We start from the raw sequence: 25869 nt of genomic DNA, 5'->3' as shown, positions 1-25869 counted from the left end.
AGGAGGTAGGAGGCCTGGAGGAGGTGGAGAGGTAGTGGGTTACAGGATCCACAGATCAGTCTCTCGGCGGTGGTGGGGTTGAGAAGGCAGCCTCACGCACACTCCCGCGGCTCCCACACTAACACAACCATGGTGACCCTCCGTCTGCGCCCCCTGCTGGCCCTCCTGGCGGTGCTGTGTGGTGAGTAGTGGGCCTCGGGGCGGGGATAAGGGCGTTTGGAGGGCCTTGGTGATATGACAGCTTGTTACCTGCATGTCGGCCCCCCACCTGAGTGGCTGACGTGACGTTGGAGGTTGTTTACTTAAGGGAACGTCATCCACACTTAAAACAGCGAACTCAATAAACTTTCCATAGCCAGACGGTATATTTGAAGCATTATTTACGGTTATAGTTTCTCGGAGCATAGAAATAACGACACCGTATCGAATTGTAGCGGAAAAATGCTAAGTCCGTATGATTTCGGAGTCTGGCATCTTGTTCCTGCTTCTGGCCAATCAGGAGTGAGCTTACAAGGCGGTCAAGGCGTGCGAGCCAATGAGCAGCGGGCTTAGAGGTGACGTGTGGACGGAGAGGTGGGACAGGGAGGGAGAGGGGGTGGGGGGGGGAGCAGCAATGCCAACCAGGGAGTTTAATGCTCGGGTAAGGAGGAGTCCAAACCTGTTATGCTAAAGGTGTTATTTAGTAATGCGACGGAATTTTCGTGGAGTTGGAGTTCTTCACGGGCCAGAGTCTTGGTTCCATTATTTCTGAGCTTGTTATGGAGCCGGAAAGAGGAACTGAGCTTGAATGGTTAGGGATGAGTTGCCAGTGTGTGTGTGTGTGTGTGTGTGTGTGTGTGTGTGGAAGGTGACGTGTACTTGGCAAACAGCTGATTCCTGACGCGTCTCCTAACCTTTCCCACATTTTGAAGCATTAGAGACGCGAGTAAGCTGATCGTATTACATTATCTCCTTCCTATTTCTTGATCTTAATACAAATGAATGTTTAGCTTTGTCATAAGTCTTAAAGGGAAACTATGAGGTAGTGTCGTCGGTGTTGTAGATATTAACTACACTATACTTATTGCCTTGAATGATCTATAGGCTACAACTACCCATTCAAAACTAACTTCAGTGAACATTACGACGAGAAAATCTGAATATTTACTAGTTTGTAAGGGCCGAGGGATACATGGAGTCAACTAGAAGAACATACAGAGTACTTTATACATTATCAGAAGGAATGCATAAGGTCCGAAACTACCTGAAACAACGAAATTTTGGGACTACGTTTAAAATTACCTTGTACGGTCGTAGAGTACACACCTGATGATGCAGTTCGTTCACCTGAGCGGCCACGTGTTTGCCAGGAGTAACGGGGCTTGATTATGAACCTTGGCCAAGCAGGTGGACAGCTTAATAACCGCTCTATAAATGGTAGTGTAGGCGTTAATAGAACCAGCCTAACTGTTTTATTTTCCTGGTTTGTCTTCGTTTAGTTGTCAAGATATTAATTAGGTTCATTTAGTTACTAGGATGACACTCAATGCTTTCGTATAGGTGTATGTTTTGGGTTGAGCTGAAGTGAATTTGTCTCCTGAAAGTCTGAAAGGATTAGATACATAACTCTCTATCTCTCTCGTACGTAGACTTTCTCTTGGGAGTCTTTAAAAATTCTGCCGAGTCACAATCTTGCCACTAAAAACTCGCCACCACCAGCATAGCCACCCCACCACCCAACCTTTCCCTCCTTTCACATACCACCCCAACCCGACCACACGAACCAGACGATCAACAAAAAAACGAAATACCTCCACTAGTATTACCTCGTCCCTCGTCCTGCACTCTGTATGGCCCTTTTATTAATTGACGTTACCTGGCAATTGTGTACCTTGCTTTCCTGTACATGCTTTCTGCTTCCGTTCTTTGTAGTGCCTCTTACATATTTAGTATCGCTTATGTCCCTCTGTAAATGTTAAGCATCGTTCTGTATCTCGCTTCTCCTACTGTATACCTCAACTATCCATGGTCTCTTCCACCTGCTACTATCTATGACCGCTTTCACCTGCTCATAAGTCCCTCTATCACTCCTAATCTCGTCCCCTCCTACTGTACCTCGACCTCGCCTGTTTACATCGGCCTAAGCACCTTGTCATTCGGTACCTCATCTCTATCGCAACCCTCAACGGACTCCCTCGCCTACTTTAAGAGTCTCCTTACATGCTCACCCTTCCACACTCTGCTGCTATGCTCATGCTCATCCCTTGCATCCAATTAACGCTCCTGACTCCACACTCCACCCTGTTCCTCTCATCTGAATCCACTTTCGACTCCATGCTCCCGCCCCGTTCCTCCCTCCCATCAACTACTCATTCATCTACTACCATTTGACTTTTTTTTTTTTTCTCGCATAACTCTGCTACTTTGAAACCTTTCTCGCTCATCTTAGCGATATTATCTTCTTAACTATTGAAACGTACGGGTGATACATATTCACTTTATTTTGATTGGAAGGAATATTAACACGTGATTGACCTTTAGTATGATAGGAGTTTGTGTTATTTAAGGAAATGGATGCTGTATACTATTAACAAATTATGATGTATTAGCTTCATACGTGATAAAGTTGAAAAAAATATGCTTTATTTGTAATTTAAGATGTAGAAGCCATTACCTTCATACTTAATCAACAAACTAAAAATAGGAAACTGCGGAACAAGTGTAAGGAAAGCACGCGTGACCTTGCAGTTTTTAGGTCACGTAAGGTTAATTAGTGACGGCGTTTAGAGGGATGATTACAGGTGCGCGGGTTCCATACATATCACGACATTATGGCTGGGTGAGATTGAGGCTACCTGTGTTTCCGGTCTGATGCCTCCTATACAAGTTTCATTTTATTTTTTCATCCCACCACTCAAACATTATAAGCCACTCTGGACCCCTTCACCACCACTACACCTCCCCACTACTACCACAATTATTCCTCACCACCATCATTAATCTCCACTACCACCACCATCACTTATTCTTCACTGGCATTGCAACTATTTCCCAGTACCACCACCACATCCACCACCACCACCACCACTATTCCTCGCCACCACCACATCCACCACCACCACTATTTCTCACCACCACCACCACTATTTCTCACCACCACCACCACCACCACTATTCCTCGCCACCACCACATCCACCACCACCACTATTTCTCACCACCACCACCACTATTTCTCACCACCACCACCACCACCACTATTCCTCGCCACCACCACATCCACCACCACCACCACCACCACCACCACCACTATTCCTCGCCACCACCACATCCACCACCACCACTATTTCCCACCACCACCACCACCACTATTCCTCGCCACCACCACATCCACCACCACCACCACTATTTCTCACCACCACCACCACCACCACTATTCCTCACCACCACCACCACCACTATTTCTCACCACCACCACCACCAACACTATTCCTCACCACCACCACCACCACTATTTCTCACCACCACCACCACCACCACCACTATTCCTCACCACCACCACCACCACTATTTCTCACCACCACCACCACCACCACTATTTCTCACCACCACCACCACCACTATTTCTCACCACCACCACCACCACCACTATTCCTCACCACCACCACCACCACTATTTCTCACCACCACCACCACCACCACTATTCCTCACCACCACCACCACCACCACTATTCCTCACCACCACCACCACCACTATTTCTCACCACCACCACCACCACCACTATTTCTCACCACCACCACCACCACCACTATTCCTCACCACCACCACCACCACTATTTCTCACCACCACCACCACCACCAATATAACTCACCACCACCACAACCACTATTTCTCACCACCACCACCACCACCACTATTCCTCACCACCACCACCACCACTATTTCTCACCACCACCACCACCACCACTATTTCTCACCACCACCACCACCACTATTTCTCACCACCACCACCACCACTATTTCTCACCACCACCACCACCACTATTTCTCACCACCACCACCACCACTATTCCTCGCCACCACCACATCCACCACCACCACTATTTCTCACCACCACCACCACCACTATTTCTCACCACCACCACCACCACTATTTCTCACCACCACCACCACCACCACTATTTCTCACCACCACCACCACCACTATTTCTCACCACCACCACCACCACCACTATTCCTCACCACCACCACTATTTCTCACCACCACCACCACCACCACTATTCCTCACCACCACCACATCCACCACCACCACTATTCCTCACCACCACCACCACCACTATTCCTCGCCACCACCACATCCACCACCACCACTATTCCTCACCACCACCATCACCACGATCACCACCACCCACTCCACTTCTCCACGAAAGCGCAAATAAACGGAAAAAAAAAACGATGAAATGGCGAAAGCAAGCGAGTAAGAAAGCGCATGAAAACCAGTCCTTGGCTTATCGGAACAAGAGCAACTTTTTTCTACTTTGCAATTATTCTAAAGTTCTAAAAAAGACCCGTTGGCATAGTTATGAGGCTTTCTAACTGGCGAAACTCGTATACAGTAATAGATAAAAATAATTAGCTGTATAAAAAAAAAAAAAAAGGGGGTTGCATATGGATAATTATTATTCTTATCCTGGTACGCACATGTGGTTTATATCTTTGTGTGTGTGTGTGTGTGTGTGTGTGTGTGTGTGTGTGTGTGTGTGTGTGTGGTGAAAGCGTTGCCATGATGTGGTAAAAATGGTTCTGGTTGTGGATGGGTGGCGTTAACTATGATGGCAGGGGCGGTGAGGGCGGCGGAGGTGGGGATGGAGGAATGTGTAATGGGTGGTGTGTGTGTGTGTGGGTGGAAGGGAGGGTGGGGTGTGTGTGGGTGGGTGGAAGGGAGGGTGGGGTGTGTGTGGAGGGGTGGGTTGAGGGAAGGGTGGGGTGACGGTGTGATTTTGTGTGTGTGTGGGGGGGGGGGGGTTGTGAGGTGAAGTAAAAAGAGGCGGGGATGGTGGGGGGATGGGGGTGGGGGGGAGTGATGGAAAAATAATGCGTGAAGTAGAATGAGTGATGAAGGAAGGAAGGAAGGAAGGAAGGAAGGAAGGAAGGAAGGAAGGGAAGCAGAAGAAAAAAGTGTGGTAAAAGAAGGATAATGTGTAGAGGCCGAATGATTTATGGTATTGAAGGAGAATTGGAGAAAGAGGAATAGAAGGGGAAACGGAAGGGAGGGAAGAATTAATGAAGGGAAATAAAGGGTTCTATAAAAGGTGGGAGAGCGGAAAAGTAAATGAAGGTATTAAGTGAGAAGAAAAGGGGAGGAAGAGTATTTGAATTTGTCATATTTCAGTAAGAGTAAGTAAAGGAAGAGAAGAAAGAAAAGAAAATGTAGGAAAATAAGTGAGGGAAAGGAAGGGTGAGGAAAAGAACAGTTATGTGAGGGGGAAAGTGATCGAAAGTGAGGAGAGAGAGGACGATGGGAAGGAGAGGAAAGAGGAAAGTACGAAAGTGAGGAGAGACAGGACGAGGGGAAGAAGAGGAAAGAAGAGGAAAGAGGAAGTACGAAAGAGAGGAGAGACAGGACGAGGGGAAGGAGAGGAAAGAAGAGGAAAGAGGAAGTACGAAAGTGAGGAGAAACAGGACGAGGGGAAGGAGAGGAAAGAAGAGGAAGTACGAACGTGAGGAGAAACAGGACGAGGGGAAGGAGAGGAAAGAAGAGGAAGTAAGAAAGTGAGGAGAAACAGGACGATGGGAAGAAGAGGAAAGAAGAGGAAAGAGGAAGTACGAAAGAGAGGAGAGACAGGACGAGGGGAAGGGGAGGAAAGAGGAAGAATGTGAGGGGGTGGGAGGGGAATGATGACTGGAAGCAACGGACCTGTCTTGCGTGACTTCCTCTCCGCTTCCGCTTCTCCACTTTCTTTTGTTTCCTTTTCTTGTTCCTGGTTCACTTTTATGCTCTAGTTATTCTTTTCCTATTATTCACGATCTTTTTCTCTACACCAGAACACCTTTACTCAGCACATTTTACTCCCTCAATCCCTTCTTATTCCTTTCCTGTTATTCACGATCTTTCTCTACACCAGAACACCTTTACTCTGCACATTTTACTCCCTCAATCCCTTCTTATTCCTTTCCTATCATTCACGATCTCCACACCAGAACACCTTTACTCCGCACATTTTACTCCCTCAATCCCTCCTTATTCCTTTCCTGTTATTCACGATCTTTCTCTACACCTGAACACCTTTACTCCGCACATTTTACTCCCTCAATCCCTCCTTATTCCTTTCCTGTTATTCACGATATTTCTCTACACCTGAACACCTTTACTCCCTCAATCCCTTCTGTTTATCGTGTCCTCCTTCATTTCCATTTTCATTATCTTTCCCTCCTCCCTCTTCCTTCCTTTATTTATTTCAATCGTACACACTTTCTCATAGGGCTGTAGAGAGAACGCATTATTGTCCTACTACCAAAAACTACTTCTACTACCACATCTAATAATTCAACTATACTGTAATTTTTGCTATTTTTACTATAACTAAACAAAAACTACCACTACTACACAAACTAATAATTGTACAACGGCTAATTCTACCATTACTATAGCCACCACCACTAACACCCCCTTCCTTCCAGCTCCAGGCACGCATGCAGACCGGGAAGGTGAGTGCATTGAGGTGGGTTTCGCGCGCTCGGCCGGTTCCATGCTGCACCAGGGCTACGAGGCGACGCGCGAGGTGCTGCTGGCGCGATGGAAGGAGGAGGACGCCAGCGGGAAGCCCAGCTACGCCAACTTCAGCCCGCTGCTCAAGAATGTAGGTGGTGGGGGTGAGGGCGAGAGAGGGTTTAGGGAAAGGAGTTGAGAGTGGGTTTAAGGGAGAGTGGAGACTGTATGGTGGGGATGGGGGAGAATTTACTGTAATGGATGGTTTTGAGGGATTGAGACGGCAGTTGTTGTTTCTGGGAGCGAAGTGTAGGGTAGTGAAAACGAGAGAGAGAGAGAGAGAGAGAGAGAGAGAGAGAGAGAGAGAGAGAGAGAGAGAGAGAGAGAGAGAGAGAGAGAGAGAGAGAGAGAGAGAGAGAGAATGTTGAAATGCTTTTTGTTTGAGGTTATTATTGAAACTAGATTTTTTTTACTCAAGGGTTTTGTTCGTAATGGCAATGTTTCCTTTTTTTTCTAAATTAAATTATTGATGGTCATTTTCTCATATCTTAGTTTTTCCCATTTCCTTAATCTCCACCTCCGAGCTCCCTTTACCTTCCATCTGTCAATGTTTCTTTCCCTTCCCCTTCCCACTCTCTTTCTTCCCACGCTTCATCTATCTGTTTTCTTCCCTCCCTCTTTGTCCACTTCCTCCTCAGTCACCTTCATGCTACGTCATCGTCTTCACTTCTCCCTCTTTCTTCGTCACCACCTGCTTCATTCCCTCTCTCCCTTGCTCTCTCTCCCCCCTCAGCCCACCTGCTCCTTAACCACCCCATCACAGTCACTTCCTTTATGCACTCCTCATCACGTACACGCTCTGTCTCCTTACATAAGCACCCTCTTCCCCTCCTTCTCATCAATCAATCACTCGGCGTTCCCGTTCTTCACCTTCACTTCTTAACAATACTCTAATCCTTTTCTTCTTCACCTTCCCCCTTTGTTATATCAAATCTTCCTCACCTTCCCCTCTTATTCCATCCCTCACCGTCTTTCCCTTTATTTCCCCTGACCTATCAATCAATATTCCCTTAATGCAACAATGAACAATACTCTAATCCCTGTCGTCCTCGCCTTTACTCGCTACTCTTCAACCTTACTCGCCTTCCCCTCTTATGCAAACCCTCACTCTTACCCTTCTGCCTCTGACCTAAATACACCCATTCCTATTATTCCTCCCTTATCCCCGATATTCTCAAACCTTCTTCACTTCTCCCCTCTACTCTCAAACTATCCTCCCCTTTTCCTCTTATTGACACCCTCACTTTCTTTCCGTTTTCCATTTTGCTCCCCTCTCCCTGACCTTCCCCAACTCCCCACTAATCCTCAATCCCCCTCCCCAAGGTGACGCGGACGGGAGAGCTTCTGGAGGCGGCGTCGAAGGCCATTGTGGGTCTGGTGAGGAAGACGCGCGTGGGGAAGCGATGTTCTGAGGACTGGCTGCTGAAGGGCCTGGAGAAGCACGTCCTGCCACTCATTAACCTGGACAAGCCGCTCGCCGAGGAGATGGGGCTAGGTGGGTGGAGATGGGATGTTGAATAGGATGGATTAGTGGGTGTAAGGGAAGTGGTGAAGAAATGAATGTGTGGGAGGCAGGAAGGAAGGGATGGGTGAAGGAGATGGGATGTTGAATAGGATGGATTAGTGGGTGTAAGGTTAGTGGTGAAGAAATTATTATGTGGGAGGTAGTGAGGAAGGAGTGGGTGAAGGAGGAAAAGGTGAGGAGAAGACAGTAGTGATGGATGACGTGGAATAAGTGCTCCCGAATTCTTACTACAACTTTAATTACTACTACATGGAAAAATTACTACTACAACCACGACAGACCCCAAAACATTTCCTTCTTTCTTCCTATCCCAACCCCTTGTACACTCATTACTTACCCCCTATCTTCCCCCCCCTCCCTCACCAGTCATGTCGTTCCGCTGCATGGTGGGCTCGCCGTACCCCAACGTGGACGGCACCTGCATCAACCAGGAGTCACCAGACCTCGGCTCCGTGGGCTCCAAGTTCTTGCGCCTCCATACCGCCACGGTGGGCTCGGACGGTACGTGGGAAATTTTGCTAATGGCCTATACGATAACCTTTTGTGAATGACTTAAAAGACAACGAAATGAATGAACTGTAAGACTAAACAGTGTGAATGATCAATGTGGCAATGTTTTATGATGAACTACACTATACTAATGAGGAAAGAGACTTGACGGTACATGGGGAAAACTATTAAGTGATTTATAAGGAAAAATTTTGTAATTGAACTTAAAATACCTTTTACCGTTGATGAGGCTTTAGGCCCCGCTCCACTGCCAGCGCAGTGCTCTGCAGAGCGATGTTAGCCTCGATAATAATCCTCGATGCACTTATTCTCGAACATCGTAGTGAGTGTCCTTTTGATAAACTTGGCATCATTACAGTCACTTGGCCATGTTTAGGTTTTTACTAAAACTACAACGCAGTGGAAGCAATTTAAAGACTAGACGGTGTGAATGATCTATGCGGCAGTGCATTATGAAGCACTACGCTTTTTTTTTGTAGAAGCCCTTCACACCATTATACTGATGAGAGATAAAGGAAAGAAGTTTTGTTTTGCTTGATATTTAGTGATTCCAGATAATACCAATGAACTGTTCGATTTGACCTCGCTCCTGTGGCTCCTTCAGGGTTTTCTCCCCGCGGGTCGGTGAAGGGCGGCGCGCTGCCCTCAGCCCGCAGCGTGGCCCAGCTGCTGAGGAAACACCTGAAGCGTCCGTCCGTCACAGGGCTCTTCACCGAGTGGGCACACTTCATCCAGCGGGACGTGTTCAGCATCCCGGTGAGTAGGGAAGAGTGGTGGAGGATGTTGTTAAATCAGTCCGGTATTTGTCCGTGGGTTAGGAAGAGACCAATGAACGGCTGAGTTGTCTAGTCAAGTTTGATCAGTCAGTCCCGTGTTTTCATTCAGTAGGGAAAGGATTGGTTATGGAATTCCAGTCAGGCAGTCGGTAGGCTTACAGTCAACATGTCAGTCGGTAAGTGAATTCATATCGGTAACTAGTGAAGACATAATTATTGCAGGACGAAGTCAGTAAGTCAGTTAGGAAATGGAGGGCATAGGTGATTGATGCCTGGGTAGGGGAAGGTAGAATGACGAAAATAAGATATACAGAGCAACTACCAGGTGGAACAAGATTTAGTTCCTCTTTTCTTCCTCTCCCACCCTGCTCTAATCACCACCCTCGTCCTCCCCCTCGCCAGGAGTCCCCGTTGGCGGAGGGCGTGGACTGCTGCGCCACCCCCGAGGCTGAGGACTGTGCACCTATTACCATCGAGGAGAGTGACCCGCTGCACAAGACCCTGCCATGCATCAACTACCGACGGTCCGCCCGCGCCCAGGCCATCCTAGGTGAGGTGGTAGTGGTGGTGATGGTAGTGGTGGTGATGGTAGTGGTGGTGACGTAAGTGATGGTGACGTATTATCAAATGTTTATTAGTTTATAGTAATGTTTTAGTTTTCATTCTTATTCTTATTCAGAGTTTTAGCGCCTTTTTACCTTCCATATGCTTTTCCGCTTCCTATACTCCCTTACTCTCATCTCTAGTCACTCTGAACGTTAAATTTATATCTCCTTTTATTTTTCTTGCACGGTGTTATTGCATATGAGTGTCTGTATCATTTTCTGCACGCCTATATATGCATTTCTAACGTTCAAACTCCTCTTTTTCTCAACCTTCTATCTCCTCCTTTCGGAATGTGACTTTTCTCTATAATGCATGTTTTTCATTTTGATTTAACTTCTATCGTTCAAACTCCTCTTTTTCTCAACCTTGTATCTCCTTCTTTCGGAATGTGACTTTTCTCTATAATGCATGTTTTTCATTTTGATTTAACTTCTATTTTTTTATCAATAATTTTATAGTTCTATTTTTTTATCAATAATTCTATAGTTTTATCTCTAACACTAAGATACTTTCTCTAATTTAACTTTACGTGTAGATCCTCCCTCCTTGTCTCCCTCTGTGCTCCCTCGATGTGGTTATTCCTAATGTTCTCGTTTAGCCCGCTGACTCGCTCCTTACTTTCCCGGTTTATCGATCCCACTTTAAAGCTCTCCTCCTTCTCTCCCTTCTTATCCTCATTATATTCCCCTTTTCAGCCTCTCCCCTTCTTCGCCTCTCTCACACGTGCTGTTAACTGTCTGGAGGGAGTTCTGGTATTGACCCCACGAGGTGAACATTATTATTACCGTACTCCCACTCTGCTACACTCCACTACAATGTTTCCCTTAGAATTACCTACAGCTCCTTCCGAAATGTTGTTGCTATTGTATTCCGATCCTGAAATTTGTGGTCACAGCTAATCGAAGTCTCCAACATCTATATAGAACTGATGTTGAGACCGAGTGTATGTTGATGTTGAGACCGAGTGTATGTTGATGTTGAGACCGAGTGTATGTTGATGTTGAGACCGAGTGTATGTTGATGTTGAGACCGAGTGTATGTTGATGTTGAGACCGAGTGTATGTTGATGTTGAGACCGAGTGTATGTTGATGTTAAGGCCGAGTGTACGTTGATGTTTAGACAGAGTGTACGTTGATGTTAAGACAGAGTGTACGTTGATGTTAAGACAGAGTGTACGTTGATGTTAAGACAGAGTGTACGTTGATGTTAAGACAGAGTGTATGTTGATGTTAAGACAGAGTGTATGTTGATGTTTAGACAGAGTGTATGTTGATGTTAAGACCGAGTGTATGTTGATGTTGAGACCGAGTGTATGTTGATGTTGAGACCGAGTGTATGTTGATGTTTAGACCGAGTGTATGTTGATGTTAAGACCGAGTGTATGTTGATGTTGAGACCGAGTGTATGTTGATGTTGAGACCGAGTGTATGTTGATGTTGAGACCGAGTGTATGTTGATGTTGAGACCGAGTGTATGTTGATGTTGAGACCGAGTGTATGTTGATGTTGAGACCGAGTGTATGTTGATGTTAAGACAGTGTATGTTAGCCTCTCAAGTTTCCACAGAGACTAAACCTCTGCTGTGTCTATTTTACTTTCTATTCTAATTTCCCCACCCTTACCCACCCTCCCTCCTATCATTACCTGACCTCCATCCGTCCCCAGGCCACCGCGAGTCCCTGTCCCTCATCTCCACCTACCTGGACGCCACACCTGTCTACGGCGCCACGGACAAGATAGCCTTCGAGCGCAAGACTGGCTACTTCGGCTACCTCAAGTAAGCGTGCTCGCATAACTCTGACATTTAACTTGTGAGTGTTCTGTATGAAGCTATAAGGAGAGAGTGAGTGGATGCTTCTTGTGATAATGGTAGGATGGGGTGAGAATGACGAAGCTGAGCCAAAATTAGAGGCGGTTTTATGTACGAGTGTAACTATGGTAGAAAGGGGATGAGAAGGATATTTGAAGTCTAGTTGAAATTAAGGAGGTGGGTCTGTGTACGAGTAAGGGGTGTAAGAAGTGCATGTGTGATTGTGTATTTTGTTTATTTTCAAGTAAGAACAGAAGTCACGTGTAACCCTTATCTCCTCTAGAGCCCCGGAGCCGCAGGACGATGAGGGAGAGAAGAAGAAAGTGAAAAAAGAAGCCAAGGACTGTTCGGCACCCGAGAGTCTTGATGGCTGCTTCCAGATTGGCGACGACGAAGAGTGGGTGAGTGGAGGGTGTGGGTGGGCGAACAGCTGCTGGACTGTGTGGATTTGTGCGAGAAGTGATGGTTGAGTGATGTGGATTTGTGAGAGAAGTGATGGTTGAGTGATGGCAATTTAAGTATAACCATTTAGACTGACTGCATGTGGATTTGTGAGAAGAGTGGCCGGCGAGTGGTGGTATTTATCGTACAGTAATTGATACACGGACAATTTTTTTCTCGGTGTCAGCAGTATTTTAGTAGCTTTTTTTTGGTCTGTTGTGATAATGGAGTGGAGTGTGCCAGTGAGTGAAAGGAGGCAGGATTTGTATAAGTGTTCAGTAACGTAGATAATTGGTACAGCATTGTTATTTATAGATGAGTAAGTATTTGTGTGTCCCGCAGGTGGCCGGCCTCCGCCTACTTCTGATCTACGAGCACAACCGCCTCGCCGACGCCCTGTCAGAGATCAACCCTCACTTCGATGACCCGCTGCTCTACAACGAGGCCAGGTGAGAAAAACAATAAACCTTAAGAAAAGTTAATTAACGAAGCCAAAACTACGATAAAACAAGTTGGACTAAAAACTCTTGAATATAAGAAGGATATATATGTGAAAACAATACGAGCATGAAGCGAAGTTGGAGGATCTGGGCAGCATTTGGGTAATCTTCTGCCACTCGGCGATGGTTTGAAATATCGGCATGTTTTGGTGGGACTCGAACCTATGTCCACGGGCTCACCACGCCCACACGCTGACCACTCGGCCACCTCTACAGGAGATTTACAGGAGCTGCCTTGCATAGGCCTACCGGGCTCTTGCTGACTCCTTATGTTCTTAGGTAAACCTAACTCCAATCTCTTTCCCCTCCCAGACGCATCCTGATCGCCGAGTACGCCCACGCCACCTACAGCGAGTACCTGCCGCTGCTGATGGGGCGCCCCGCCGTAGAGAAGCACACGCTGCAGCCCGGCGCGGAGGGGCCCGGCGCCGGCTACATCCAGGAGGTGAACCCCGGCGTGCTGGCCTCCTTCGCCCTCGCATCCTACAGGAACCCCGCCGTGAGTCCTCCCAGCCTTTATAAACGCCTGAATACGTACAAATTTAATGCACTCTTAATTAACTTCACACATATTGCCATACATAGGTGGCGTGTATTCGTGATTACTAACTTTTCAACAATTCGCAAAAGTATACTTACAAATACTTTTAAAGATATCACGTTGCTTAACGCATATTCTTTTTATCTTTTATATTGTAGGGGCTACCTTATTTTTTTTTTTACTTTATATTTCGCACGCACCTTTGTAGTAATTTAACTTCTCGTCCTAAACTCTCATACACACATGACCACCATTGAACAAACAAACAAACTTCTTTCTGCCTCTCCCTCCAAAACTTCTTTCCCCATACTTCCCCTCATTACTTATTATACCTTCTTTTTTTCGCACACACCTTGGTATTACTTTTCCTTATACTTCCTTAACACGCAAACACACACGGCTATCATTCAACAACACTCCTTTCTCTTTCTCTCTAAGACTCTTTCCTACACGCTTCCCCTAAAACGTGTCAATTTTCTCCTCTTTCGCCCATACCAAGAAAACCAGACTCCTTACAGCCAAGACTTAACTAAAACTACTTCGACAGATGATAACGGAGTGGAGCACGGAGCAGGGAAAGACGGAGTTGATCGAGTCCCTACACTACAACTCCATCAGGAAGGACCCCTACTACGACCTGCTGGCCATGGACGTGCAGCGGGGACGCGACCAAGGTGAGGATGAGGATGATGATGAGTTTAAAATTGAAAGAGGGTGGTGAGAGGTGAAGGAGAGGTAAGTGGTGATGAGTGAGGGCAAGTTAGAGGTGAAGGAAAAGACAGTAGTTAGTAGTGAAGGAGAGTTAAAAGAAAATAGTATAAGTGAGGCAGAGTTAAATGAGGGAGAGGAAAATGGTTAGGAGTGAGGGAGAGTGGAAAGAGGGAGAAGGAAGGGGTTAGGAGTGAGGGAGAGTTGAAAGAGGGAGAAGGAAGGGGTTAGGAGTGAGGGAGAAGGAAGGGGTTAGGAGTGAGGGAGAGTGGAAAGAGGGAGAAGGAAGGGGTTAGGAGTGAGGAGAGGGAGAAGGAAGGGGATAGGAGAGGGAGACGGAAGGGGTTAGGAGTGAGGGAGAAGGAAGGGGTTAGGAGTGAGGGAGAAGGAAGGGGTTAGGAGTGAGGGAGAGTTGAAAGAGGGAGAAGGAAGGGGTTAGGAGTGAGGGAGAGTGGAAAGAGGGAGAAGGAAGGGGTTAGGAGTGAGGGAGAAGGAAGGGGTTAGGAGTGAGGGAGAAGGAAAGGGTTAGGAGTGAGGGAGAAGGAAGGGGTTAGGAGTGAGGGAGAAGGAAGGGGTTAGGAGTGAGGGAGAGTTGAAAGAGGGAGAAGGAAGGGGTTAGGAGTGAGGGAGAGTTGAAAGAGGGAGAAGGAAGGGGTTAGGAGTGAGGGAGAGTTGAAAGAGGGAGAAGGAAGGGGTTAGGAGTGAGGGAGAAGGAAGTGGTTAGGAGTGAGGGAGAGTTGAGAGAGGGAGAAAGAAGTGGTTAGGAGTGAGGGAGAGGGAGGTGGATAGAAGTGAGGGAGAGTTAGAAATGAGGCAAGTTAATAGGATGAGGGAGTGGGAAGAAGTGAGTGAATTCCCTTAGTTAAAAATAGGTCTTCTACCATCATAAGTTCACCTGTCTCCTGAGGGCATAATTAAAGGTCAAGGAATGTAGGTGAGGCATAAGTAAATTGCATAACTAACATAATACATAAAACCCCCCACAGTTAACGATATAGAATGATACAAGCAGAGATCAATATTTCATGATTCCAAAACTTTTAAGCGCTAACCCCTGTGCCTCCTCCTACAGGTGTGGCGGGGTACAGGACGTGGCGGCGCTTCTGTGACAACGAGAACTCCTACGACTCTTGGGAGGACCTGGAGCGTGGCCTCGACAAGGACTTCGTGAAGGACCTGAAGGAGCTTTACCAGTAAGTGTGTGTGTGTGTGTGTGTGTTTCTGTTGTGTGAACGTGGGTGTGTGTACGAGATGGTTGTTAGTGGGTGTACATATGTGTAATTTTCGATATGTGCGTGTGCGTGTGTGTACGAGATGGTTGTTAGTGAGTGTATGTGTGTGTAGTTTTCGATCTGTGTGTGTGTGTGTATGTGCGTTGATATTTCTTATGAGTGAACGTGTATGTGTGTGTGTTCGCGAGATATGTTAATGTGTGTTTGTGTAACTGTCGATGTCTGTCCCTCTTTGTGTGTGTGTGCGTGTGTGCGTTCTGATTAACTAATGACTCTACCCACTACTGTCTGATTACTCTTCTCAGGAATCACAACGTTTTTCATAATAACTCCCGACCTCTTGCATAACCTAACCTTTTCCTGTCCTCGTGACCTTTGCTCGCACCCCCGTGACTCCTCAGCGTGACCCATGACTTACACGGGAGCCTCTGTGACCACGTGACCTCCAGTGACCGGCGGCGGTATTACGGAGTCGTTGCCTTGATACGCGATCCTTTGGTGGGGATTTTATAACCTGGCGCGACCTTTCAGAACAACCCACGCGAGCTCCTTTACTCTTGATTGATTTTTACTGATTTTTTATTTTTTTACCCTTATGCAACAATTCGTGGGACTTTATTTTTTACCCATTTTTATTTCTTCATTCTTTTATACTTCACTTCAATTCTACGATATTCATGCCTTTATAGAAGAACTCGCGTGGCACTTTACTTTTTACTAATTTTCATTTCTTAATTTCTTTATACTTTATTTCAATTCTACGACATATTTAAACGCTCCCTCGTGGAAGCTTATTATCCGTCGCATTTAATGACTTCTTTTTCCTCCTTCAACACATCGAGCACTGACATATAACATTTCAACATTATTAAGTAATGTAGAAACTCGCGTAATATTATTTTCTCAGTAGTGTTTAACGATGGTAGTATAAAGTAAGTGCATTACACGGTGATATAAACTTATGATATATATACACAATTTATATAATAACGTATATATTCAGGGTTTTCTAATCTTCCGCCTCCACTTTCCTCTTCCTACCTTTTTCTTTCCCTTCCCCACCTCTCTCTTCCCCTGTCCTTCGCTTTCCTCTCCTTCCCCTTCTCTTTTCCTCTCCCTCCCTTTCTCTTTCGCTTTCCTCTCCCTCCCTTTCTCTTTCCTCTCCCTCCCTTTCTCTTTCCTCTCCCTCCCTTTCTCTTTCCTCCCCCTCCCTTTCTCTTTCCTCGCCTTCCCTTTCTCTTTCCTCGCCTTCCCTCCCCCTTTTCTTTCCTTCCCTATCTTCCCTTTCCCCTTTACGCTTTCCCTATCCTTCACTTCCCTACCCTTACGTTTCCTCTCCATCCTTCCCCTTTTCTTTCTTCATTCTCTCATTTCCTTTCATCCAACTTTCTTTCCTCGTTTTTTTTCCTTCCTCTCCCTCTCTTCCCCATCCCCTCACGCTATCTCCCTCCATTATTCTCTTACGCCCACAGAGAGGAGCTAGAGGACATTGACCCCATCATTGCCCTTCTGGAGACTGACGGCAACGAGGGCGTGGTGGGCAAGACCTTCACCTGTTTGTTGGTAAGTGTGTGTCTGTGTGTGCGTGAATACCTGTGAGCAATGTGAACACCTGTATATCTTGGGCCCTCTGTTTGATCGTCTACCTTCCTTTACCGTTCCTCTTTTAATCTTGGTACTGTCTTTATTCCTCTCCTGTTCTTTCCTTCTACTTCTTTCTTCCATCTTTTGTTTTCGCTAGTAACTGTCTCACTATCTTGGGACCTCGGCTCGATGCTCTCTACCTTCCCTTATCGCGTCCCTCTAAACATCACTACTGTCTTTTTTCCTCCTTTTCTTCTTTTCCTCTTTCTTCTGTCTTTTGTTTTCTTTAATCGTGTTCTTTCTACATTTCTTCTCAATTTAATCTCAGTACTGTTTTTCCTCCTTTCTCCTATTTTTCTACTTTTCTTCTCAATTTAATCTCAGTACTGTCTTTTTCCCTCCCTTTCTCCTTTCCCTCCACTTCTTCTGTTTTTTGTTTTCTTTCTACATTTCTTCTCAATTTAATCTCAGTACTGTCTTTTCCCTCCCTTTCTCCTTTCCCTCCACTTCTTCTGTCTTTTGTTTTCTTTAATCGTGTTCTTTCTACATTTCTTCTCAATTTAATCTCAGTACTGTCTTTTTCCCTCCCTTTCTCCTATTCCTCCATTTCTTCTTGTCTTTTGTTTTCTTTCTACTTTTCTTCTCAATTTAATCTCAGTACTGTCTTTTTCCCTCCCTTTCTCCTTTCCCTCCACTTCTTCTGTCTGTTGTTTTCTTTAATAGTTTTCTTTCGACATTCCTTCTCAATTTAACCTCAGTACTGTCTTTTTCCTCTCCTTCCTTTCTTTCCCTCTACTTCTTTCTTCCGTATTTTGTTTTCCTTAATCGTTATCTTCTCCTTTTCATCCCAATTTCAATAACAGTACCGTCGTTTTATTCTTGACTTTTCTCCTTTACTTCTTTCTTGCGTCCTTCTTTTGCCTTGTTTTTAATTAATTACAGTTTGATACAGTTTTAAAGTATAGTTTATTTAATCGTTTATTCGGCGCCACATGACCCTTAGTTGCGGCGCCAAGACTAAGCGGCCCAATATTCACCGTCCCTCTACTTCTTCCTTTTGTCTTCTTTTTCCATGGTTCTCTTTTTATCCTTTTCGCCCTAGCTGCGTTTCGTCTCTCTTTCCCTTTCCTTCCATTCCCTAATCTCTCTATTGCCTTTTCTTTTATAATTCTCATCTTTTTCCTCTTCGCCTGTGTGTCGCCTCTCCCTCTCCCTCTCTCTCTCTCTCTCTCTCTCTCTCACACACACACACACACACACACACACACACACACACACACACACACACACACACACACACACACATGAAGATGCTAAATCAACACTGCTGGCGCCTCCTTGTCTCTCCCTCTCCTCTTCCTCCTCCTCCTAGTCACCCTCTTCGCTTTTATCCTCCTGACCTCTCTACGTCCTTCCTCCTTCTTTCACCAGCCCCATTTCGGTTCCCCTTTTCAAACCTTCTCCTTCCCTTTTTCCCTTCGTTACACTTGATAATATACCCTTTCACTTTCTGCCTATTATTAACCCTTTTCTTCGATTCATCCCTTTTATTTCTGCTCCCTTTCATATCCTGCCTGTCCCGTAGTATGTTTTGTTTCCCTTTATCCCTTTCTTAAACCTTCAATCCTCTTCCCTTCTCTCCCTCAACTGTTTATCGTGTACTACTGAACTACTCAACCCTTTTGGCATTCTTTTCCTATTCTGTTAATTTACTCCTTGCCCTTCTTCGTCCCTAAATACTCCTTTGTTCCTTTTCCTATCCCTCTCCTATCTCCCTCCTTCCTACCTTATTCTCTACATTGAATACGCTTCTGTTTACCTTTTCCCTTGTTTCGCTATCTTACTTTTAATCTTTCTTTTCCGCTTCTCTGCTCTTGATACCACTGTGTTCTTCTGTTCCCTTCCTCTTCTCCCTTCTACTACTACTGTTATCATATCCACTTTCTTCCCTCCCTCTTTCTCTTCTCCCTTCCCCTCCCGTTCCTCTCTCTTAATCTTGGTACTGTCTTTATTCCTCTCCTTTTCTCTTATCCACTCTTTTTCTCATATCCACTTTCTTCCCTTCCTCTTCTCCCTTCCCCTCCCCTCCCCTTCTACTACTACTGTTATTATATCCACTTCCTTATCTCCACTTCCCTCCCCTCCTACTCTTTATTACTGTTCTGACCCCTTCCTTTCCTCCTCTCCCCTCCCTTCCTCACCCCTCCTTTCCTCTCCTCTCTCCTCCTCTCCCCTCCCTTCCTCACCCCTCCGTACTTGATGGACTGGCGTTGTAATTCAAAAAGATTTCTGGAACCTAATGTAATTCCTTTCAAGTTAAACTGCTTAAATATTCCGCGTGAGAATCTGAGGAAAAAAGTTTCTTGGGGAAGCGAGAGAGAGCGAGAGGGAGAGAGACCAAGGCATGAAGCGATGGTGGTGGTGGTGGCGGCGTAGTGGTGATGATGGTAGTGGTGGTGACATGTGGTGGTAATGGTTAGGAGTGGTGATGATGGTAGTAGTGCTGGTGATGAGTGGTGATGTTTGGTGATGATGGTGGTGTCTTGCAGTGGTGATAACTGGAGGTGGTGAGTTTTGGTAGTGGTGGTGATGTGTGGTGGTGGTGTAGGTGACTGGTTATCGTGATGGTGATGAAATTTGGAAGTGGTGGTGATGGTGATAGTGATGGTGGTTGATGGTGCAGAGTGTGATGACGGTGATGGTAGTGGTGACGTGCAACTGAAAGAAAGAAGTGTAGAAAAATAATGGTGGTGGTGATTGTGGTGGTAGTGATGGTGTCAATGGTAGAGAAGTAATGGTGCTCAGTGTTACTTTATTTGTGGCATTATTGTTCCCTTGTTGAGGTACGGCGTGTCAAGGGAAGGGAAAGATGAGGGAAGAGGGGAAGGGTGAGGGAAGGGTGAGGGTAATGAAGGCACAATTAAATCTCTACACACACAATTAATTAAATCTCTCCACATATACATTTTCTCTCTCTCTCTCTCTCTCTCTCTCTCTCTCTCTCTCTCTCTCTCTCTCTCTCTCTCTCTCTCTCTCTCTCTCTCTCTCTCACCCCTCGTCCTCCCTCTTAACCTTCCCCCTCCCTTCCTTCCCGAGTTGACCCACTGACCTTATCCTTTCTTACCTTAGCCCTCTTACCCTCTCTCTATTTTCCCTAAATGCTACTCTTCTAATCTCCATCCCTCATCCTCCCTCATTCCTTTCCCCACCCCTTCTCATCCTCCTCTTCCTTCTTAACCTTTCGCTTTTTTTTTTTCTTTAGCTTCCTCCTCCCACTAATCTTTCCTCTCCCCTTCTCCCTCTTTTCCTACTGTGATGTATTCCTTGTCCTTCTCCTCCCTACTTTATCACCGACCTTCCTCCTCCTCTCTCTAAATCTTATCCCTTCTTATCCTCCTCTCCCCTTTCCTACCTTAACACATTAACCTTTCTCCTCCCTACATAACTTTATACCCCTCTTCCTACCTTCCTAATCCTCTCTCCTCCCTCAGGCTGACCAGTACGCGCGCCTCAAGACCGGTAACCGCCTCTTCTGGGAGCACGAGACGAGCCTCATGACGGAGGAGCAGAAGCAGTACATCACGAACGTGACTCTCGCCCACCTGCTGTGCGCCAACCTGCCCGGCCTGCGCGCCACGCCCAAGAACTCCTTCATCCCGCCCTCGGACAGGTGGGTAGAGCACTGACAGGTGGGGGAGGGGTAGGTGAAGGGAATACAGGTACAGCAGTGAAGAGGTAGACAAGGGAGGAGGCAGGCGAGTACAGACGGGTTACAGTAAGATGGAACAGGTAAACAGGTGGGGAGAAAGGTGATGATAGATTGTTTACAAGTAGGAAAGGTAAACAGGATGAGAGGTGGGTACAAACGGCAGACAGGAAGGAGAGACAGGTAGACAGGTGGAGAGAAAGGTGATGATAGATTGTTTACAAATAGGACAGGTAAACAAGATGAGAGGTGGGTACAAACGGCAGACAGGTAGGAGAGACAGGTACACAGGTGGGGAGAAAGGTGATCATAGACGTCTTACAGGTGGGAATGAATAGTTTAAGGGATGACCGGTGACTGAGGGTAAGAAAAAGGTGATGCTGGGATAATGGAGGCGACTTATGGATGAAAGGGAATAATGGAGATCAGAGGGGGGATAGTATGAACAGTGGGGGCAAAGAGAGGGTGATAATAGGGTGAAGAGTAGTAATTGTGGAAAAGGAACGGGTCGGGGGATGAAGGAGAAATGGGTCCTAGGAAAGAAAAGAAAGTGAAAAAGAAAATGAGGGTCACTTGGATCGATATTATAAGACACTTTCCCTTCTCACATCAGCTATTTCTAAAGGTCAAAGAGGGGGTCATTTGGGTTCTAATGAGTGTTTCTTCAGGTTCATGGTACTGAAGAAGGGTCACACTACCACCAGGGTCATAAAACTACCCCTGGAAATGCTCACGACTACTACGAAAGCCTTGCCAAATGTGTGTTCTTGGGCGGCGAAATGTCTTATGATACGACCCTTAATTAGAGACACCCTACCCTCTCACACCCTCCCCTGCCTACCGTTCCCTTATACCCACTCTCCCTCGTTCATACCCACTGTCTCTCACACCCTCACCTACCTTCCGTTCCCTTATACTCACTCCCCCTCGTTCATACCCACTGTCTCTCACATCCTCACTTTCCTACCGTTCCCTTATACCCACTCCCCCTCGTTCATACCCACTTTCCCTCACACCCTCACTCAACCACTCTCCCTCTTTCAGTAACCCGCTTGTGCCGTGCGAGGAGCTGAAACCCGGGGACCTGTCTGCCTGGAAGGACACCTCGCTCATAGAGAAGATGAAGAAAAAGAAAGAGGAGGAGGCGCTGGGCAGGAAGAAGGCGGCGGCGGCGGAGGCGGCGGTGAAGGTGTTGGAGGAGGAAAAAGAGACGAAGGGAGAAGTTGAGGAAGTGGAGATTAAGGCCGAAGAAGATGAGGAAGGAGAAAAGAAGGAAGAGGTGAAGAAAGAGGAGAAGGTTTACAGGGAAGGTGAAACGCCACATCTTGAGCTCTAAAGGAAAATGAAGGAAGAAAACGGGATGTGGAGTGTTTGTTCGTGAAGGAAGAAGAGGAAAAGAAGAGCAAGAGGAGCAAGAAAAAAAAAAAAAAACGAAGATAAAGAACGACGAAAAAGAAGGAGGAGGAGAGGATAAAAAAGAAGAAAACTAAGATAAAAAATGAAATAACACCAAATAAGATGAAAGACGAAACATGAAGACGAAAACGACAAAAAGAAAAAGTAATGAGTGTCGCGTTGTAGGGAAGACTAAATAAAAAAAAGTGAAAAAAAAAATCTATCGTAATTAAACGCAAGACGAAAACGACAAAAGAAAACGCAATGAGTGTCGCGTTGTAGGGAAGACTAAAGAAAATAAAAAAAAGTTAAAAGCAAAAAACCCATCATAAATTAAACGCAGTACGAGACGGCGAGTGAGTTCGTTTGTTTGTTGCATCTCCCCTTGTTTCGTATTCCCTCTCCTCTCTGGTTTATTAATCTTTCCTCTTCTCGCGCCCTTCGTCCTATTTTCCCTCTTTATCTAATATTCTCACCTCCAACTACGGTTCCCTTGCGTCCCTTCCCGTCTCTTTCTTCCTTCCCTTTCTCGCTGTTCTATTATTCCCTCTTCCTACACCTCTCCCTTCCTCCTCTTTCCTTCTTAGGGTCTCTACCACACACACACACACACACACACACACACACACACACACACACACACACACATACACCTTGTTCCATCATTTATCTCCTTTTTCTCATGTTCTGTTTTATTTTCTCAACTTTTATCCCTATTCTTATATTGCGACATTTTTTTTACTTACATTTTGCATTACATTTTCCCCTTTTCCTATACTTTTTCAGCTTCCCTCTTTCCCTTCATTCTTCTTTTCTAACTTTTCCAACTTCATATTTTTTTCCTAAACTATCTTGTCTCTGTTCTCTCTTCCCTCTTCCGCTTCTATGTCGTTTCTTGCTTTATTCTTCTTTATTCTGTTATAATTCTGAGCAGTCTCGCTCTACTGTGTGTGTGTGTGTGTGTGTTTGAAGCTCCTAGTGAACTGACTCCGAAGCTTCGTGATCAAGGGAAACTGTCAACAAGGGAAGGAAGCGAGTGGAGAGACGCCTTGACTCCTCCTCCTCTTCCCTCCCCCCCCTCCCTCCCTCTCCTCTTTTTGATTTTCACTTTTCCTCGGTTCTCCATTTTCCATGCTGCTGTTGCTCGTGTCCTCTGTTTTCTCCCTTTTAATTATTTTCTCGTTTTGGTTTTCTATTTTTTTTCTTCTTCCTCTGCCTTTTTTCTTTTTTCTTGTCCGTTTTTCGTTATACTCTTTCTTGCGTTTCCTGTTTTCTTCATTCTAATTACTTCCTTATTTGTTTTTTTTCTCCTTTTGTTTTCTCCTTTCCCTCGTTCTTTTTTATTTCCTCTTTCTTAATTTCTCCCTTATTCATGTTGCTGTTTCTTGTGTCTTCCATTTTCTCCCTTCAAATTAGTCTCTCATTTGGTTGTTCCTCTTTATTCTCCTCTCCCCCCCTTCCTCGTCTCCCCCCCCCCCTTAGTCCCACCATCCTTCTCCTACTGCTTTGGAATTAAATTAAAGTTAGCTACTTCCCTTCCTGCTCCTCCAAGTCTTGCAAATGTTGCTACTCTGAGGGTAAATTAAGAAAAGTTAGTTCCTCCTGTTTCTCTTTGTTCTCCTCTTCCTCCTCCATCTCCTCCTCCTCTTCTTTCTCTCCCTCCTTCATCCCCTCTCCTCTCCTCCTCCTCTTCATCTTTTCTCTTCGTGCTTCCTCCATCTTCTCCTTCTACCCCTCCCTGTTTCATCTCCTCTCCTTCTCCTCCTCTTTCCTTCTCTTCATGCTTCCTCCATCTCCTCCTCCTTTTCCTCTTCGCTCTCATTTCCCTCCTTCATCTCTTCTCCTCGTCTTCCTCCATCTCCAACTCCTTCTCCCGTTTCTTCTCGTCCTCCTCCTTCGTGCTGTTTGGGAAGTGAATTAAACAGAAGTTATTTAAAGATTATGGAGCAAGTTACGGAAACTGTTTAAATATTGTGCATGCGTTCGGCGGTAATGCAGCGGGCGGATAAAATAATCAACGTGGCGAGGCGTTCATAGTGATGCCATTAAAATTTCGTTGTCCCGCGTTCATGCAGTAATGCGGTGAGCTGAATAATTGCCTCGCGTTTTGTTGGGGGGATTCAGTGAAGCTGTGAGGAGGATGGGGATGAATGAACCTTGGGAGAGTTGAAATGTATCCGAGTTGAAATGTGCGCTCCGTTGAATTATATTGAGGGAAATTAATTGTTTTTGTGGGAAATTAATTGTTTTTGTATGTGGAAAGCGTAAAAGAAAAATTGCCTTGTGTTTTGTTGAGCTATTGAATGCGGAAGACGAGGATGAATGTATTTAGGAGAGTTGAAATGTTAGCTCCATGTGTGTTTACGTTTATGGAAGAATTATATTGAGGGATTTTTTTTTTGTATGTGGATAGCGTAAAAGAATAATTGTCTTGTGGTTTTTTGAGCTATTGAATGAGGAAAACGCGGATGAATGTATTTAGGAGAGTTGATATGTTAGTTCCGTGTGAGTTTACGTTATTGGAAAAAACGTAAAATTAGAGGAAAAGGAAGTGCGTGTTTGTGAATGGTATAAAGTCTGGTACCACTGAACTCTTTGATTTGTATTTTGTTTGCTGGTTTGTGTGTATGTGAATCCCAGACAGTGTAAGTTAACGGAAATGGAAAAAAATATATATACTGATGGAAGGGATTTTTTTTGGATGGAATTTTTTTTTGTATGTGGAAAGCATAAAAAAATGGTACCAGTAAATTGTTAATGGTTGATATTTTGTTTGCTACTTCGTGCGTAGGTGAAGGTGTGCAAGTGAGTCCCGGCCAGGTAGACACACCGTGGCGGACTAATGAAGAGGCAGGTATACGCACAGAGATACACACACCGCTTGTTTCGAAGGTACACAGGTTAACTGAGGCGGCGTGTGCGTGATGGTGTGTGCGTGTGTGTATGAATGCGTGTGTGTGCGTGTCTGTGTGTGTGTTCAGGCAGTCGCTGTGCTCAAGGTGGAGTGTGTGTCTGGGTGTTGTCTGTGTGTGTGTGTGTGTGTGTGTGTGTGCGTGTGTGTGTGTGTGTGTGCTGGACTAGACGGAGACTCAAACTAATTGCAAGGAAGACTCAAGTTGGGTGTTCCTGTTTGTTACGTTGGGTGATACTCGCCGTGGGTTTGTTTGTTGTACGTTGTTATCTTGTTACGTTGCTGTTATTATATTAAGTTTGATGCTACTCTTATCCAGCTCGTTACGTATCTACGGCATGATTAACTTTTTTTTCTACCTGAGGCGGAGTATGGCAAGGTGTGTAGCTCGTCAGACGCCGCCGTTCACCTGTAGAAAGCCCATCCTTTCCTTGCCCCAGTGTCACCTGAATGGCTTATTATTTTAATGGCGTAAACTGGGGAGGAGAAGGAACTCATTCTAGGGGAGTGAACGGCGCGTCAGGTGGTGGCTAAATAAAGTGGTTTTGGATGCTGCGAGTATTTGTCCTTTACCATAGTGAATATACCGAGTTTTTTTTTTTTTATTTTTTTTTACAACAAAGGAGGCAGCTCAAGGGCACACAAAAAGAGAAAACAATAATAAAAAAAAGCCCGCTACTCGCTGCTCCTAAAGTAAAACAAAAGACATGTGTGTGGAAAGATATGCAAGAGCTTCTGGTTCTAATGGGAATATTGGGCAATGTGGTTTGAAATATAGTAATGAAAGAGTCTGGTTGAGTGGTCTCTATGCTTAGAAAATTCATTTGTTTGTTAAGAAGGTGAGGTCTGTGAGTGTTATTTTTTTCCATATAGT

The 25869-nt window shown here is 45.5% G+C and overlaps 1 protein-coding gene across 1 annotated transcript; it reads left to right on the top strand.

Moving 5' to 3' along the window:
• The first annotated feature begins 15 nt into the window (after positions 1–15).
• LOC127008136 (peroxidase-like) lies at positions 16–25550 on the top strand. Its single transcript, XM_050879780.1, has 15 exons — positions 16–181; positions 6663–6841; positions 8074–8245; positions 8642–8776; positions 9390–9541; positions 9964–10111; positions 11833–11944; positions 12261–12378; positions 12761–12867; positions 13231–13417; positions 14007–14133; positions 15240–15360; positions 16872–16962; positions 20475–20653; positions 21734–25550. The coding sequence occupies exons 1-15, from the start codon at positions 130–132 to the stop codon at positions 22023–22025; spliced, it is 2172 nt and encodes a 723-aa protein (XP_050735737.1). The 5' UTR covers positions 16–129; the 3' UTR covers positions 22026–25550.
• Positions 25551–25869: the final 319 nt, after the last annotated feature.

Source organism: Eriocheir sinensis, chromosome 37 (genome assembly GCF_024679095.1).
Source record: "Eriocheir sinensis breed Jianghai 21 chromosome 37, ASM2467909v1, whole genome shotgun sequence".
In the NCBI taxonomy this organism is placed as follows: domain Eukaryota; kingdom Metazoa; phylum Arthropoda; class Malacostraca; order Decapoda; family Varunidae; genus Eriocheir; species Eriocheir sinensis.
Note: the sequence above shows the minus strand (reverse complement) of the source record. Positions and strands in the feature narration are given on the sequence as shown.

What these genes read in the sequence shown, in the direction of transcription:
- LOC127008136 (XM_050879780.1), top strand. Translation starts at nt 130, where the DNA reads ATGGTGACCCTCCGTCTGCGCCCCCTGCTGGCCCTCCTGGCGGTGCTG. An exon ending in TCAGCCCGCTGCTCAAGAAT is followed by an intron (nt 6,842 to 8,073) that starts GTAGGTGGTGGG and finishes CCCCTCCCCAAG; the next exon opens with GTGACGCGGACGGGAGAGCT. An exon ending in CGCCACGGTGGGCTCGGACG is followed by an intron (nt 8,777 to 9,389) that starts GTACGTGGGAAA and finishes TGGCTCCTTCAG; the next exon opens with GGTTTTCTCCCCGCGGGTCG.